This window comes from Atractosteus spatula, chromosome 5 (assembly GCF_055471065.1).
Source record: "Atractosteus spatula isolate fAtrSpa1 chromosome 5, fAtrSpa1.hap1, whole genome shotgun sequence".
NCBI lineage: Eukaryota > Metazoa > Chordata > Actinopteri > Semionotiformes > Lepisosteidae > Atractosteus > Atractosteus spatula.
In genome coordinates, this window is record NC_142710.1 from 60,222,544 (window position 1) to 60,241,959 (window position 19,416).

A 19,416-nucleotide genomic window follows, 5' to 3' on the forward strand; every position below is an offset into this window, starting at 1 on the left:
AAAAGTAGGCATAGCATTTAGATAATACGGAAAACGGTTTGATTTTGCACAACTCACATGTATTGTACAGTCCACGTAAAACGTGTGCCCCCATGCAGATGATTTCAGCCTTCTGAAAAGACGGTACTGAAGAAGGTTAAGATTTTTAATGCTCGAAAAGAAGTGCATAAAACAGCCACTACTTCAAATAATCCTTATTGATGTATGCACGACTCGACAAAAATGAACTAATGTGAAAGTGTAACAAAAAGCACAACCAGTCTTGTTTAGAGGTATTGGCAATTATTAAAGCAGACGTATGCAGCCGCAGAAAACGAGTTAAAAAAAGGCAAAATCAAGAACAAATAAAAACACCACACCATCATCCATGGTGCATTTCTAAAGCTGCAGTACAAATGTTTCACTTCTAAAACCTACCAGCACCTATTTTAAAAGATAGCTCCTTTGGTCTAAGTAAGTCTCCGTAGGAGTAAGCCTTTACCTTTAAGAAAGTTTTATTAATATGTCAGCTGAACTACCGAGTACTGCATTATAGTACGTAACAGCGGTTATTAGGTTAAAATCTATTATATTAGGTTTTCCTGTCAAACTATAATCTCTTTAAAACAGGCCACTTAACTGTCAGAGCTCAATCCAGCTCTGAAAATACTGGATAAACTGGATTTCAGATCTTCAATAGGCTGAATTAATAAATCTGTTAAAATCCAGAAACCATATGGTTATTGGGTAACTATTAAAAACAGGAAATACACAAGGAAGATATATTTTTGTTAATCTTAATTTTTGTTAAGAACAAGAGAGATTTCATCCCAAACTATCACCTACCCTAGGCAAAAGTACATTTAGGACTGGAACACAGGAAAATGTTCAGAGCCTACTTACACTGAACCATGTGAAACAAAACCTTCAATATTGTTGAAAAAGATTACAAGGCACAACTTGAGGATAACTCCTGGATAAATACATATCAAAATGGGCTGGATCCCCTCCTTCAGTTTGTAATATTCTTTATCGTGAATTAAATGATTCAAGTAGTATCACATCTTCTGTACCTCGGCAAGGACCCAAAACCCAATTCAGTTTTCACTTTTACATATTTTAACTTTATTTAGATCAGGATACATGTCATCTGAACATCATAGCAAGATCAGGCTGATAAAAACAGGCATTCACGTTGTGAATGAATACTTAATTGTTCCATGACAGAGGGCTTAAAACATTCATAACATTTACTGTAATTGACCAAAATACAGAAAAATAGACAAAACAGGCAGCTTTTAAATGAACATTAGTTAGAGCTCTATGGAGTCTCTATAGCACTTGCACATTTAAAAATCTACCAACATACCCTTAGCTATTTTGGCTTCTTTTCTGATGTACCCCCTTGATAAAGGCTTTGGTAGATATGGGGATATTTTTTCTTTAAAGAACAAAAACCAACGTGGAAAAAATAAGTGCCAAGAGATTCATAATTCGGTGAATAAAAGCATTAAAACACATTAAATAGTGCTTCCATTTAACCCAACGATGCCCACCGAACGCGTTCTTTAAATAAACTAGGCTGTGAAAGCAGTCAAACTATTTTCACACACAAACTAGAGAAACCTTTTCCTCAAGCACACTAAACAATGAGTGGTTTTGTAAATGTGGTACTTTCGAAATGTATTCTGGAATGTAAAAATACTACCACATCTACCAAAGACTACAAGTTTATCTTCATATAAGGATCCTAAGCTTCATGACAGTCGGGAACGATATGTGCACTGATGGTCCTTCTGGAAAGAAGTGTAGATATCTAAATGGACGAAGAGAATCCTGAAGACTGCTTAGAAGACATCAGTCTTGGCCAACCTCAGAGCGGTTCCTGGCCAAGACGTCAAAAAAGCACTAAAGTACATTTCTAAGCATGTCCAGGCGGAAGGCTTATAAAGATAACCCTGCTGATTAACAGACTTGTCCTGCAAAACATCTCTAATCTGTGACTGACACCAAGTGTGTCTCTATGAAGTGATGACTTTTTGCTGTTGCTTAAAATTACCTGAGAGTATTCAAGTGCAGTTTAAGCCAGTCACAGGACATTACAAAGAGATGTTATTTAACAAGACAGCCGTTGGTATCAGCAGGGTTTAACCTCAGCAGCCTTTCTGAGTTATATCAGCTCCTGACCGCTTGGTGATTTCCATCGTGGTAAATATCTGCAATAGAAAACAGGGAAAATCCATTTGATTATCTTTTAACAAAGACCTATATTAAAATGTACTGAAAGGAAAGAAAAGCTTAGTATTGCTTAATGTTGCCATCATGGAGGCAGTGCTAGAAGTGGGGGTTATTCATTTATGACATGGTTTTTCAATATTATTCTTATGCTCAGATTGAAAGTGCTTTAATATTGATTTAATTTTCTGTAGAAATTTTGACTGCCCCCAAATGATCCAATCTGAAGGGCAAAAGTCACTTTGTAGCACGTCTGCTACAAAACAAGAAAATACAAAGAAAAAGTTCTTACATTTTATTAAGTTTTGATAGGACCAACAGATTAACTGTTCCAGCAGAGTTTTACCAAATTCTAAGTATGAGGGGAGATTAATACTTTTCACATGGCACTGTGCTTTAGGAACAACGCCATACATGCAAAACACACAGGACTGAAGAAACCCATTACCTCAGCACAGGTTGGATGGATGCCAATGGTGTTATCAAGCAGTTCTTTGGTAAGTCCACACTTAATTGCAGCACCAAAGCCTTGTGTCACCTCTCCAGCATTGGGGCCCAGGTAATGGAATCCTACCACACGCTCCTGAAGAGAGAGAGGCATGAAGAACATCAAGCCCGGGGTAGGTCATTCAGTCCTTACAGTGCATAGCGGGTTTAGGATTGACACTTCCAAAGACATTTTGATTAGCAGCCCCCTTTTTGGTATAGAGGAAAAAATACCTTTACAATATGCCCAGTCATTCTACTATGACAGTCATACAAAACGGAAAACAATCTGTAAAGGTAAATCAAGATATTTCAATTCCAAGTATTTCTATCAGGCAAAACACACTCAACCCTTCCTAGAAGCAGCTTTTGATACAAACGAGGAAGTTAGAAGACAACTTCCTTATGCATTTCATTACTGTAATGTTAAAACATGAGGATATTAAGACCTCAGGGACACTTGGACAAAAGGAAATTTGTAACTGAAGAAACAATACCCTTCTCAAAGCAGCTCTCATGGTCTACTTGCTTGTATCTTTGGTATGCATGTTTCTAGCACTCCCTAAATTCAAGTTTGTTGTATTTTGGAATAGTTCTTGAGGTAGAAGAGCCCCTACCATCATTTTATAATTTAGCACATTTTGCATTTTCTTATACAGTTAGTAATGAATTAAATCCGTAAACTGTAATTGTCCACCAAAAAACAGAGCAGGGAGGTCTGTCTGAATCATGTTAAAAGGTTTGAAAATATTGTATTTATCATCTAAGTCAAAATTAAATATATTGAACTGATAACTGCCATTGACGATAACAATCCTATGGAATTAAAACGGTATTTCCTCTTTAAGAGCATACATGGTTATTGCTAGAAGCTGCACTCACATTGTCCAGTTTATTGCAGATAATCTTGGAGTAGCACTTGTTGTTGTCCCTCCCTGGGACTGTGCATTCTAGTGGCCAAAACAAGCTGTGGTAAACCTACAGAGAACAAGTAGGACAAAGAAAAAAACCCCACAAAACATTAACCGAGGCACATTAGCGATATTCTGTTCCATTACGTATTCTACTGAAGTAAATGAGTAACAGAAGTTATGAGGAACTGCAAGTTTAATGAAATTAGGTGTTGAAATTAGGTAATAATTGTTTGTAACTGAAAATGCTATGCCCGCATGATTTCAACATTTTGAATGCAAAAAAAACCTATAAGACAGCGCTGAGTGGAGAGAAGATTGCTGAATGTAATAAGCACACTTTAAAATAAAAACAAATGCAGTTCACAAACAGAGCAGATACAGAAGATGCTAGCTCAGAGCTGAGGCTTATCTCTACTATGCAGATATTGATGGCCCAGACTTCAAGTTGCCAGGAACTCAAGTCTCTATCTGCACTTTCAAAATTTGAACGGTATATAAAGTGAGCATTTTGTTTTATAGTAGAAAAAAAAGGAATAAAACTGCAGACAGCAAAAGCAGGACAAGGACAGTACTGCTTATTAATTATTTTGGCATGAAACAGTTTTCTGGCGTGGTGCACAAAAAACATTATGCCAAGTCATTCTACAGAGGAAGTTATATAAAGGGAAAATCTGTTCCGACAAATCAAGATAAAGTAGATCTTTTCTTAGAAAAAGGCACATTCATCCCTCAGTACAAAGCAAACAAGCCCCAGTATGACTGGACTAAAACAAAAACTACATCTCTGCTGGTTGAAAATGTTTGGCAGCACAAGCTGCTGGAGATTCAAACTTTGTTTAATGATGAATGAATGAAATTGATACTTTGCTCCTCTGTCATTGGCTGATGAATGAATGAAATTGATACTTTGCTCCTCTGTCATTGGCTTTCTTTGTTCCGTTTTCTAAACAATGCAACAAAGGAAATCCAAAAGTCGCATCTGCTAGATCTCGATCATGCACACAAGAAACTCTAAAACTAACCTCAATGTTTTCTTCCCCATACAATTCAATGGCCTTCTCCTCCGACAGGCCACAGCAGCCATATTCCAAAGGTGTAAAGACTGTGGTCGGAACATTGATATAATCGCACTAAAAAAAAAAAAAGAGAATTAACTTAAAATACTCTTCCAACCTTTGTTAACATTTTGTAGAAAATGCCCAAATGGCATTAAAAAGTGGATGCCCATGGCAAAATACAAGCTAACTTAGTCTTTCATATTCTACATTCATATTAACACTGAATAAAGAGATTACACATAAAAAATTCAGTACAAATACAGTCAGAATTTTAGGTTTTAAAGCACGCTGGTAGGTTTCTTCAAAGCTTTACAAATTAAAGACCGGTGATCACACCTCAGTAAGCCAGGTCTTTCAAGATTATGAAGTGTATGTTATGTACAGGCAAACATCTTCTACACGTATCGGCAGATCACTAATAGTTAGCCATTGCAGCAGGTGTAGCCAACACTGACTTCAGAGCTTTCAAGGGAGAAAAAGTTGAGAAAGACAAGTGTTGGGGCAGCTCACAAATCTTTCACACACTGGGTAAGGGTATAGCCAGTGGTTAAAAAGCATCTTACTTTCATTGAGGAGCCCCCATAAAGCCTTCTTGCCAAAAGTTTTCCAGCCTGAATGGCGACTGGAGTCAGTTCCCACTTGCCCTCGAGAATATCCCCAATGGCATAAATGTAGGGCACGTTGGATTGTTCGTTGTCGTTTACTGGGATTTTGCCATTCCTGGAAAAACAAACAAATACGGGATATATGAATTCCACCACAGTTCCTCACAAATGTTCATCCTTGTATGCTGAAGCTCTTTGCCATACCATACGTTTTTCACAAGGAAGAATCTCACACAATGAGAAAAACACATTTAGGAATGTTAATTGAGAAGTTAGGAATAGGAAGCGTTGGCATAACCCTCTTGGCTAACGGCAGACCACCAGGCCCGAGGACGGGAGAATAGTTAACCCAGAGGTGGCTGCAATAGTGGAAATGAGGTGGAAGAAGGATGCAAAAAGCTGAAGCAAGAGAGAGGCCAACAAGGATATGTAAAGTATAGGACTTCAGGATGTTATACCATGGAGAACAAAGACATCATTGGTTATGGTCATCCCTCACAAACTCAAGTACAAAACAAACTTATTTTCTTCCAGAGTGATGTTTGGCATGTCATGATAAGGACAGGAGTTGACCAAGTGAATTACAAAAGATAAATTCACATGTCAAAATACAGAATTGGATCAATTAGTAAGAAATATTTATATGCGATGAAAAAAAGAACCATTTTCGGGAGATGGTGGCATTCCAAAACCTTGCACTTTGCAGAGCATTTGTTAAACAACATAACCAGGCTTGCATTATTTCAGAAGTGAAACACCCTCCCTACAAGGATCAGATGGGTCATAGCACATGACTTTTTAGTGGTTAAACCACAGTGGGGGGAGGTCTTGAGTTCCAGTCCATCTCATCATGAGTACAGATTAGTAAGTTGTTGTGGCCATTTTGTATTATTGATTATGCATCTTTTTCCAAACCGCTGTGCAATTAGACTGACTGCATCTTTGCTAGAGGTCAAGTTCTATGATGCATTTGTTTGAATTGATAAAACTCAGAAAAAATGACCAATACCAATTTAACGATTTGGGATTTATCAGAAGAAAAAAATACTAATGCATATATAAATCTTTTAAATATTTTCTAACACGTCCGCACTAGTAAACGAAGAAAGAGCATACTGTGTTTACCTCGTCACAGTAACAATTTATTTTTGAGCTAAATAAAATGCATATGATTCTTGCAAGTAAAATAACCATGCAACATGGAATTTGACCTTAATAACATTACAATCCTGCAGTAATCTGCAGCATGTCAGAAAAATCAAAGTGTAAAAGATCATGTGGTCACTCTATTACTGCTTCAGCAAACCCACCTACACTTAACATCCAGACAACATCAGCTGAGTTGTATTAAAGAGGCTTCAGGGGCAGCAGTCTCCTCACGCACAGGCGCTCGGGCGGGCAATCACTCAGTCTCCCCTGCTGCAGGAGCTCCTGCCCCTGCAGACTGCAGATTCTGCTGAATCACCGTGACCTCTTGGAAGCTAACTGCTTTAAAGGGACAGTGTCCCTTTCCTCTTCTAAAAGGGATGAATACAAAAAAAACTCACTTTTCATTGACTTGAACTCCAACTTTATCCAGACCAATTTTGTTGGTGCAGGCATCGCGGCCAACAGCTATCAAGACCTGCAAAAAAGGACACCGTTTAAAGCCTCCAATGAAAGTGTTAAGCACTTAAGATGTTAAACATTACCCACAAAAACCTATAAGTACTTTGACTCTATGTAGTCTTACTGGTTATTATTTTTGAGAGGAAACCCAACATCGGCCAATGTCCTTCATTATTTCCATATGCCTGCAACATTACTTTACCGTTCTAAAAGATAGAAAATACTTCACTATTATAATTTAACCATGTCTGACTTGGGCTGATTTAGGCTTAAATATTGACCAAAAAGAAAAAAAAAATCCTTACAGTGTTGTATTCTCCTTCAATAACTTCTTCACTTTCTGTAGACTTTGCAGTCACCTTCAGTCTGCCTGGAGTCCCTTTCTCCAGTTCTTCCACCTTTTGTGTAAAGGCAAGAGAAAAAGTATCAACATTAGCTAAAAATAAAACATGCCAAACATCAGATATAGAAGACCGAGGGGGAAAAAAAAACTCTGTGCCAAGCAAAATCTTTCATTTCCTGCTCAGCCTGTGCTTTGGGTCATCCTACAGTCTCACAAGCCAGCCCTCCACACGAATGAACCTCTACTTGAAGCATCCAATGGCCTACCTTAATGGGGACAAACTTCCTGATGAACTTGACCCCGTGCTCCTCCATGTAGGCTCCTGCTCTGTTCGCCATGTCCTGGTCGAAACCCCGGAGTAAGATGGAGCGCACCATCACGGTCACATCCAGCCCAATTCCTGCCAGGAAACCGGCACACTCCAGGGCAACGTAGGAAGCGCCAACCACCAGCGTCTTCCCGGGGCAGTAGGGCAGGTAGAACAGATCATCACTGCAAACACAAACAAGACACCTCAAACAGAGCTCTCGCGCAGCTCGGCTTTCCAAAGTGTGCTTTTGCTCTTACAGCCCACATATGCAGCTCATTTGTCTTCGTGGCACTTCTGCATTTAGCAACACCAAGCTGGAGGACTTACAAGTGCAAAAGCACATCTAGTGTACCAACAGCTTCCCTACAAAACATCACTCATCTTCTTGTATTGGGATTTGTGATCTGCAGCTCTGATATGCAGTTTGTTTCCAATCCAAAGACCACCTCCGCTTTGAAAAATAAGATTAAATCATTGTTTTTTTTGACGCTCTGCATTTTAAGCCAGCTAACACCTTGCATTCAAGTTATGCCGATTAGAAAATTCTTTGAAAGATTTAATAGAATAAAACAAAAAACCCACAGCTCTTATAGTTGTGTGATACACTGTTGTTATTCCTTCTGGCTAATTTCATTATAAAAATTAAAATTCCCTGCGGGGGTTTCTATCACATAAATAATAATGAAATGACATTTTGCAATGCCAGCATATCCATACATGCTTCCATAGATGGAAGAATATCCATATTTATGAATCTCTCAGAACTGTACTCCTGACAATAAAATTAAGGACATTTAAATAAACGGATGGCCAGGTGTATTACAGCATTAAATATTTTGTTTCAAGGTGACCTTAAAACCTTTAACTATGTTCCCTTCTGAAGCTACCGCTGTAAAGAGATCCGATTCAATGAACTGAACCGTCTCTTTTCCAAGCAAATCAAAAGGTGATATCTGCCAGAATCAAAAGAATCCATTCATAAAGCTCTCATAACGATAATGAAAAAACAAATAATGCATGGGACACCACAACATGAATATTCACACCCTACTCATATTCTTTACACAATAGGCCCAGCGGGGCTGCTTGGCACAACTAGCAGAACATGGCAAACTTTTTTTTATCCCTTTAATACAATCTTGGAGATTAATAAGAAAAGGCATTGTATGCAATATCTGACAGCTTTGAATAATACAATTCATTTTCTCTTTTACAAGTGCAAACCTTCTTCCCTCAAATTCCTTTAGCCAGTAAATTTAACCAGCTGCAGAGGAACAACCGATCATGAGAATTAGCAAGAGTACTAAAAAGAATGTTAACCTCAGGTTATAACAGCTTCCCATCGATATGCGTGCATTGACAACAGCAAAACGATCAGACTAAAATCGGTGACAGTTCCATACCAAATCATCACGTACTACCAAAACTCAAACATGTTCGTCCATGTTTGTTTTTTCTACTGCTTTGGATTCAGGAGCTTTTATCAGAGCTGAGGCTGAGAACGCAAACTCCCACTGTGCTGCCATCCAGACGTAACCAGCTCACCTGGTAATGCAATATTCTCGGTCTCCTGGGATACCCAGATACCGAGGTCGCTCTCCTGTTGCTATCACAAAGTTTGCTGCTGTATGGAACGTCTCTTTGCCACGCTTATTTGTAGACTGCGGGAAAGGGAGCATAAGTTCAATTTGATAATAGACATTTTAAAACCACACATTTTGACATTCATTCATCATTGAAAATAATGCTGATTACTGTAATTTGAATATTCCCTTCTCTGTACAGTTAAATGAGGTTTTCACCTCAGCTCTCAAGTACTCTGTCATTAAAGAAGCAAATATTACCATATTGACTCCGTTACCTTTATTTTATGTGGCTCCACAAACTCAGCATATGAATTGACATAAGTGACATTCTTGTCTCTTAGATCAACTCTGTAGCCCCAGTTCAAGGAACCAATGTAACTGGAAATGGCCGTCTTCATTGTGTCCCAGTTGTGCTGGACTGAAAAAAAAAAAACATTTTGAAGCAGATTTCTTTCTCCCATATGCTTCCATACTCTTACAAGTCCTACTAAAGGTCATGACAAGGTTGCTATAGGAGCTCATGACTTCCTGGAATGTGTGAAGACTGCTGAACCAGGAAAAATCCGACAAAGTCCTACATGAAATTGTGTTTAAAGTGGTACAACACACTACAAGGCATCTGTGTCTCCAATACTGCTGGAGAGAGGAATGACAACCTAGAAATACAGATCGTATTCCCTTATGCTGAGCGACTGAGGGCTCACAGAGAGCACTGAAGGGTAAAGGAAGAGAATGACAAGGGTTAATAAATGTGTTTGTACCAGAGGGAAAAGGACAAAAGCCTCAGAGCTGTTGGCTTAGAGTATAATGAAAAAACAAATAATTTTTGTTAAAATAAAAGTATTTTCAGTTAAATTAGACCAAATCAAAATATAAAAATATCTTTAATCCAGTGTCACACCACAATCAATATTTTTGACTCAATGACATTTAAAACATTTTGCAGATGACTGCTTGAAAAGTGTTTAAAATTGTCTACAATACACATGAATAAGAAAAACTGGGTATATTAGTACGTCTGGAAAACAGTCTTCAGAAACAAAATTCTATAGCCATAGTGATAGAACTCACATCACTACTTCAGGAAGGCATTTTTTTATTCTAAAAAAAACTATTTTAAGCTGCTTCTAGGTGAGTGACCACATATCTTCTGCTACAGGATGCATACTGCTCTTATTTATGGTTAGCCGATTAAAAAATATCTAGGTGTACTGCGACATCCTTTCCTTACAGACTTGAGAGGCTTCAACTCACTTTGTCCATCAATTTTGTGGTCCCAAGAAGTCACCCACCTTTCTCCTCGTACTCCCAGCCAAAACTGCGCGAGTCCTTAAGTGCTGTTCCAAGAAGGGCTGCCTGATGCATCAGTTTCTTAGGAATGCAGCCAACATTCACACATGTACCTCCCAACCCTGAGGGAAGGAGCAAAACTCCAATAAACAAAAAAACCTAAAAGCGAAACTACAGTATGAACAAGTGACAAGGCTCCAATTAGCAAAGACTTGTAATGGCACTTTGGACAACTGCAAAGAAAGAAAAACAAACCTGAAACCCGGGTGTTAAAAATATCACCCCTGCAATAATGGACCTAGGTACACTGTTTGAACGCCAAAGGATGCATGACAGACATTGTTAACATACAAGATAAAGATGACCGAACATTCAAATAAAGTGAAAGCAAACTGAAACAAGGCTATTCTTACCCCAGGTTGTCCCTTTTGGTGTTGGAACAACATAGTCCAGGACCATCACCTTTTTGCCTAATGTAGCTGCTTCCTGTCAAAAACAAAAAATTGCACTGCTTATTGTTATGTCCCAGTGTGTGGTCTGTGGGTTTGTTGTTATGTTCCACACTGACTTCGATTGTTCTCCCTTCCCCATTGGCCCACCATTACACTATTGTTTCTGTATGACATCATCTCCAATTAGCTTCTCGACCAATCACAACTCATCTTATCCAGTATAAAACATGGAGGCTTTCAGAAGGAAGCGGCCTTTCATTTGACTTCGGTCCCGCTTGGCTTTGGTTTTCACTTCGGCTTTGTTGTTTTGCTTCGTGCGTGTGCGCATTTTGGCATAGCTTCGGCTTTGTTGGTTTCCGTTCGTCTCTTAGTCCTTTCGTTTGTTTGCGGTTATCCTCGTTTCGCCATTACCTTGCCCAAACTTATTATTGCGTCAACCTTTGTGTTCTTTTGTACCTTGTTACTTGTCTACTCTCATTTGTATTCGTAGTTCACTTATGTATTTGTGTCAACTTTTGTGTTGAGAGTCAGTTTAGGTCGTTGGGTACATTTTGCACACACATAGTTGATTCTTTTATTAGTCACACTAGTTTAGTACGGGTGAGTGCCATTTGTCTTGTATGGTTTTGGGTAGTCAGTAGGGATTAGCTAGGGTGTTGAAGACGCTGAAGACCGTGTTTCGGTTTTCTTTTGTAGTCAGGTTAGCTTTCCCTCACTTTCCTAGCCAGCTAGGAACTAGGACAAACTTCATTTTCTTTGGCACCAATCTAGTTCCCTTACCCTCTGTGTTATTGCGTCCAATTACAAACCAGTCACTTATTCAACTTAAAATAATTACTTTTGCACTGACCCTTATTATCACACTACCTAGTCTCCCACGAGAACCCACCTGCTTCCAAAAATTATCCTAAGTGTTACACCCCTTTACCCCTAGACACTTGGGGTCATAACACCTATCCATTATTTTCCATCAGCTTCTTCCAATTCAGTGTTGCAGTGGAGTCAGAGCCGATAGGCAACAGGCACTTGGCAGGGTACACCCTGGATGGTACGTCTGTCCATCACGGGGCACACACAGACATGCACACACTCACACGAGGGCCAATTAATCCACCAGTCTTCAGCATGTGGGAGGAAACCCACATTCAAAAACTCCATGCAGACAGATTTGAAACGGCTGCAGATTTGAAACCAGGAGGCAGCAATGCAGCACTTGTTAAATTACATGATCTTTATTCAAGTCAACTTCCATAACAATAACAAGAATGCAGAGACAAGTGCAAGATAGACAGTGCAATGTTGCAACTTGTGGTGATGCAACCCAAGATTGTTAAATACACCATGTTGAGAACAATAAGGCACAGCAAGGAGAACAAATGTAAAGGGCAAGAGCAAAACACAAGCTTCAAATCTGAACAGATAAAGCAAGCAAGAGGCCTTAAAGAAATAGCTAAAACGTCAGAGCTTCATTTTCTTTTCAGTATTCTAAACATACTTCATCAGTATAGCTAACGTCTTGGTTTTGCCGGTCTTATTAGGAAATAATCACCGAGCATCTGGGAAAGAGCCAAGAATCTTTGAAAGGTTTGAGAAGGCGAGAAGAACTTCCATTTTCTTTTAAAAGCTAGAAACATTGCATTTACTATAGGGATCTGACACAGCTGGAGAAATGTTGCTGGTAAAGGACCATTCCTCACCTTTGAGCACGCCAAGCCTCCCGAGCCCCCTCCGATGACAATGAGGTCATAGTCATACACCTCCGTGCTATCCAAGAGTTTTTGGAGCATTCCGTTTTTATGAGCCTAGAAGACACCCTAGTGGTTAATATCGGGGTAAAACAGCTTTAGATCTAAAGAAAAATGTCAGCATATAGTTAATCCAGAAGATTTGTTTAAGGGACAGCCAGCCATTGCACTAGAGGGTCACGATTTAGTAGGATTTGTAGGTTATCAGTCTCTGATTTTGAAAGTTATTTGTTCAGTGAAGACAAAGCTGTCCATATATGCCCTTTGAAAGCTGCAAGATATTCAGCTTGTTTTGCCAAAGGTCTAGCACAGGGCTATGAAAATATGCTTTGCACTTCCAGTCAGAGCAAAATACAGAACATTTATCATTTTAATACATCCATTAATAAAATTATTCTTAACCATCAAAAGCTAAAGTCTATATGGAAATAAAGACCTAGACATTGTAATAACAGCTGTTTAAATCTGGGATCGCCAACCCTGCTTCTACAGTATCCCAATCCAGTTAACACTTCAACATACCACAGTTATGAAGGACAATACAAAGAATTCAGGGCAAACTTTATATTTTTTCCTTTCTGTGCAAATGCACACATTGACGAATATCAGATTTCAGTGGAAGATTTCCCTTTACTTCCTGTTGTTGTAAATGTAAGCAAGAAGGTTATTTAACTCTAGACTCAACTGTGCCCATGTACACAGTGCACAAATTAGGCTTTTGTGCACTCATTTCAAAGAAATGAAGTAAATCCATACTACACCAAGACCATAAAAATGTAGAAGGTATCATGAAGAATCACTGCCTACTGTTTCTTGTGCTAAACTCAGTTCCACTTAAATCTCCCCTTGTCCTTTCTGGGGATTTTCACCATTTAGCCTGAAGTAGTCCATTTGATTGATAACCATTTAGTATTTTGGGTTTATATTGTCTAAGTTCTTATCTGGCTGGGGGAGGGGGGGGGGGGGGGGGGGGGGAAGAGAATATCACTTGTCAAGTAATTTCTTTTCATAAGCACAACACAATTAGGCACTTCCGTAGAACCCCTGAACCCAGGTTTTTTCCAGCCCCACTGCGTGAACACTGCCGTTATGGGATTATCAAGGACTGCAAGTGCACTAATCAGACCTCTCTATCGGGGTGGTATCATTTATCAAACATGATGGCACCCATCGTTTCTGAATGGATAAGCTTACCCATCCTGGCTTCTACAACTATCAAAAACAAGTAATTTCAACTAAAGTCTTAAAATACACTCCCAAAACCTTCAATAATAGAAGGAAATTAAAACAGTTGAACACACAAGGTTTAATGACATGCATTATGTAACCCAGTGGTCTGAGGAAAGTAAAAAAAAAAAAAGTATCTAAAGGCAAATGTTTTTATACTTGGAATGTGCAAAGATAATTATACATATTCTAATCCATTAGAAGTGAACTTACAAAGCTATATTGCAAATTAATTTATGCAAACAGAAACTAATGCCTTTTAAGCACAAACTGAACTTCGGTCAAATACCTCATTCTCGCTACTGCTATTAAATTGCTGACAACAGCATTTATGCCCTTATCTCAAAAAGGATGTTAGAGGAAGACTCAAAACCAAAACGATTTATCTTTAGTAAACAATGTAAGTTTTAAAAAAAGGCAATGATCTGCTGCAATACGAGGGCTTTTAATGCTTGTAGATCACACATACATTTTAAAAAGATTTTAAAATCAAGTTATTTTAACTTGATTTAAAATGAAATGTAATAGTAAGCAATGACTCCACGCTCAACAGTAGTGTGCATGTTGAAGAAAGGAGATAACTGTAACTAATTAGCAAACCTATCCTGTCCAGGGTTCTTCAATACCAGAGTGGGCTCCACAAGAAAACTTCACAACATTTTTCATTTGTTGAAAAACAGTCAGGGAGTGGCTATGCACCCACATACCATGTGATGCTGTAGCCTACACAGCTTCAATAGTCTTCAAACATGGACTGAAAATTCCTTTGGCTCACAAGCCTAAATAGACATTGGAAAATTATTTGCCTCCCAATGAAATTCCTGCCAAAGCCAAAATATTTTTTTAAAACAATCCTGTTCATGAAAGGCATGAAGGACTGGATCTGGCTATTGGGTTCAAGTGACCAAGGGTATTTTTCTCCAATATCCAGTATAACAAACATTAATTAGAGGTCTACCATTAGATACTGAAGAGGTTTGTTGGTGCCCTCCACACTAATATCTGCCTAAATTCCCACTAGCCTACCCTGAACAGTTTTGTAAGACCTAGGGACTTACTAACTCTTGTGCAACACAAGCACTTCTGATTCTGACAACTTGCTCAGTGTCCCAAAATGAGTTTGCTTCATCCAACTGCCCACAGCAGAAACTCTATTAAGGAGGCAAGCTTTTAAAAAGTATTACCCATGCAACTGGCTATTGACCAAGACATTTTGTTTCTCATTTTATTAAAAGACCTTCATCACCATTACCCGTATTGTCTTGTCGCATCCACCCACATGAGTTTTATTCACAAAGACATTAGGGACTGTTTTCTGCCCAGTCATTTCCAACAGCACCTCCTGGAAGTCGCCACCATCATCTGAGAAAAACAAACAAACAAAGTCATGCTTTACACAATGGGTATTTAATCCTGGTTCCAAAGCTGCAGTGAGTATGCAGAATTTCTAGGTTTCCTACAAAACACCAGCAACTGATTAACATGATGAAGTCTTTAAATCAATCCAGTGAACACTGTCATTAAGACTGTCAAAAACTGGATTGGAATGAAAACCTGTGGTCAGACCAACCTTCCAAAATCATGACTGGAGATGCCCCGTTATACTACCGTCCTATAATAATTCTGACAATACTAAAGCAGATAACCAATAAAAAGTAAAGTTAAACATGTCCTGGAGAACAAATAGGGTATTTTCACATGTTCATTCAGAAAGTTTTCAGCCATGTCTGAAAGATTCAGTTGGAAACATAACTTCACATTGGAAACAGGGGAATTATTTTTGCACTAAATAAAGTAGACAACCTATCAATTTGCATTTCATAGATGTTTAATACAAATATTTAAGCATCAGTCACAAAACATACCTGACAAATTAGAAGTAAAAATCCAAGAAAAAAAATGACAAGACTTTGTAATTCATGTCCATCACAGTGGGGAAAAACAAAATTACAAGACTTTTAAAATATTTAACATTTTCAAGGAAAAACTCAAACAGTAAGAGAAACATGAAAAAGTACTACAAACTTAAACTATTATCGTCATTAAAGGACTTAAGGAAAATGCATTATATTTCTGAACAGCTGCAAATGGCGATGGAATGAAGCCAAGCAGCTTCCTGAGAATGATTCAGCAAATTTCTTGTTGCCTGCAGAAAGTCAACAGTACTCTCGAATGTAAAACATTAACACTTCACACTGCTGGAGAACAATGTTCAAATGAAAGAGGGGGGACCCTTCTTTCATTCATTCATTTAGAGAAGCAGCAGAGCAACTGCTCAGGATATATTATTTTGTATCTTTAAAACACCAAGTATTTTTTTGGATAACGCTTTAAATTCACCTGAATTTAGACTGGCTATTACTTGATGAACCTATTTTAGCACATCTTACTAAAAAATAGAGAATTTTGCAATTAAACAATGCCAAAGCTAACCACCCCCCCCTCCCATTTTCCAAGCAAATGAAAATTAAAGCTCTTAATTTAATTAACCAATAAAGCAGAGGCTATAAACCAATAAAAAAACCCCAATACCTGCATATCCTGCCTATTAAGCAATTGTGGCAAACCAGAAAAGTTAATCACTTGTTCCGCTGTGCTCATTGTAGCCCTTATCACAATCCAGGAGTGGCCTTGACCACTGCCCCAAAGAAAGTGATTTCAGAGAAGAGGAGGTGAAACACTCATGTTTCGATTCCAGTCACTCCTGCCTAATCATGTGCTGCACTTTAAAAGTCATTTGTGCATTGTTCTTTTAAAGCAGAGGCTTTAGACTTGGATCCTGGAGTACTCCAGTCTGCTGGTTTTCATTCCAAAAGAGATCACAGCCTCTTAATTAACATGTAGTGTACTTGTTTAGTTAATTAGATTCCTTTTCATTTTTAAGTTCCTACAGGTACTAATACAGTTAAGTATTCAGAAACCCACATCTATGAAACTGACCCCTCCCCTCAAAGTTATTTCCTAAATTAATGTTCTGTTAAATAACTAATAAACACTCAAACCATACCATTTTAAAATACTTACAAGACAGGCCTTCAGTAACACTTACCCATTAAATCAAGCTCCACTGCATTGAACTCTACATTCAGGTCTTTAAAGAGGCCCTTCACCTGTCAAGCAAAAGAAGCGAGTTGTTAAAAGAAACAAACTGGTTCTTAGAGATGGCTCCACATGTATTCATACATTTGAAACTACAAAATCAGTTTTAATAAAGACTGTATATGCAAGACAGACCTCGCATCTCTTTTCAACACATGTTTTTAGGAATGGACACGTGTTGACCCACATCAAGACAATTGCAGTGAATCACATTCTACCAGTCTAAAGCATTAAAAACAGGCAAAAAGACTTGATGACATTCTGGCAACAACTTAAGAGCATATTTATTATTTCCTCCCTTTGAATCTTGCCTTTACCACCCAGTGTCATTGAATTGCAGCACAACCAACAATGAATGTGGACCAAATAATAGTGAATCAACTTCTCTTTCCAGAATGGTCAGCTTTGGCGACTTCTAACTTGAGGGAAGGGTTATGAAGACAAACGAGACACCTAGGTACTTTAGGTCACCTCCTGTCTTTTCTTGAAACGGTAGCATTGAAAAGGCATTAAACCTTAATATTGTTTCGAAACGCTGTAAGAAAAATAATTTATATCCTTCCTCGGTGCAGTATCAAAAAAACTGCACTTGCGCAAGAAAACTTGAAAGTATTGTGTGTGAAACGCACGTTAAGCAAAACAGCTGGCGTAATAGCGTTTCAGAAACCATTGCAGAACACGTCTTCCAAAACTGGCACAAGTCCATTATTACATTTCATTTTGAGATGCCCATTGCCAGACAATTTTCTTTAGTTGGGCAAAAGAAGTTACACGTTGTTTGGTAATTGAACTCCGTATACTATAGCTTTTGTTGTACACTAAGCTTTATTGGAAAAGCACAATCACGAACGTTTTAAAACACACACGACACCCCTTACTCAATCGGATGAAACGACCTTCTTTGATCGTTGAAAGATTTACAGCAGTTCCTGTTTCGCAATGCAGTGTCACCGTAGTTTGATTAGGAACTCTGTACCACCAGTCTGGGGCAATAGCTTTATTCTAGCGTTGCTTGAAACACAACTGAACTACGTTCAATGTTTGGAGGAAACAATCTTGATATGCCCGATGCACCCGAGTACGAAACGTTTTCTTCCGAACAGCGAAAACGACGCCTCTTAAAGTGACTCAGCAGGATTTAAAAGTTAAGCTAAAAATAGCTGTTTTTAAAGAAAAGGTGAATTTAAGGTTAGTGCGGGGGGATATGCCATCATATTGTTTCTTTGCCAACATCTCAGCCGTGCATTTTAACAATACCGACAGGTACAACATTTACAGAAGACTTCAGACGTCTGCCGAGTGTGCCCATGCACTTCGTGACAGCTGCTGCCATCTATGAATCACAGAGCCAAGTATGCGCTGACTCAGTCGTGTATTAAGTTTCACATCGCAACAGGGGATGCGTCTCACTACAACACAACCCTGTTGTAACCACCTCCCCAGTATCAACGAAAATGAATAACGTATTCTTTTCCATCAGAAAATGCTGTACCATTTCAACACGTTCACACACCATAAAAAAAAGCAACTTGTACTTCACTCAGGGTTAAGTTCAGCTACGAACGTATTATTGTGAGCAGTAAAAAACAACAACAACAACAACAACAACAAATTAAACAAGTTTCCAATCGCAGTAACCCAAGCAGACTGACACACCCGCATATCTCCTTTAGTGGCGAAAGGTGGTCACAGCTGAACTACAAGAAACCCATTTCAGGATCCCCGAACTCCCCTATAAGGCAGTGGTAACCCAAAACTGAACGTGAAGACAACTCGAAAAAAGATCGCACATACCTTGACGCAATAAGGGCAAGAGCTCTTGCTGAAGACCATCACCTGGTTTGACTCGATTAACTTCAGGATCTGGGACTTGATCGCATCCCGCCCCGAACCGCCACCCGTCGGAGGCATGATGAAGCGAATCCTACCGGTCTGTTGCGAAAGGAACTGCAGTTTCGCGCTGTAGTCGAGATGGATCGAAAGACCTTAGGGGCAAAACGAAAATAATCTTACTAGATGATCAGAAAGCTTGTAACCATCATAAACTGCACCGCCTCAAACTCGCCATCTTCAGCCCCCGGCTGCAACCCCGCGAAATGCTTCTGCGCGATTCTTATTCTCGCCGTGATGGGCCTGAAAGGAGGTCAAACGAGTGCCTGCTTAGATGTACATAATGTCAGCAATTGAACGTAATAATAAAAAAACGAATTACCAATTTAAAATAATGAAAAAAATATATTTTACAACGTAACACTTTAACTTATTTATTTGCGATTTACGTATTGCAAGGACCTTCAGGAGATCTATAAGGCCGCCTAATGCTCGCCAACATTTTTCACCGTCTTGTGTGGGAAGCGCCATCGTGTGGTACGGTCGTGAAATAAAACGACGGGTTTTTACTGACGTTTTTTTTTACGAGTTGCAAATAAAAGTGTTTTGTGGTTTATAGAAATGTTTGAAACAGTGCTTTTTTATTTCT

At 38.8% G+C, this 19,416-nt stretch overlaps 1 protein-coding gene across 1 annotated transcript; it reads right to left on the reverse strand.

Moving 5' to 3' along the window:
* Nucleotides 1-1,080: 1,080 nt before the first annotated feature.
* txnrd3 (thioredoxin reductase 3) lies at nucleotides 1,081-19,072 on the reverse strand. The gene is made up of 16 exons (XM_088915439.1): nucleotides 18,732-19,072; nucleotides 16,888-16,948; nucleotides 15,091-15,200; nucleotides 12,564-12,668; nucleotides 10,828-10,900; nucleotides 10,417-10,536; nucleotides 9,400-9,542; nucleotides 9,084-9,199; nucleotides 7,495-7,720; nucleotides 7,191-7,283; nucleotides 6,825-6,901; nucleotides 5,236-5,392; nucleotides 4,637-4,744; nucleotides 3,583-3,678; nucleotides 2,663-2,797; nucleotides 1,081-2,195 (listed from the first exon to the last, which is right to left on the reverse strand). The coding sequence occupies exons 1-16, from the start codon at nucleotides 18,846-18,848 to the stop codon at nucleotides 2,127-2,129; spliced, it is 1,806 nt and encodes a 601-aa protein (XP_088771565.1). The 5' UTR covers nucleotides 18,849-19,072; the 3' UTR covers nucleotides 1,081-2,126.
* Between the last annotated feature and the right edge of the window lie 344 nt (nucleotides 19,073-19,416).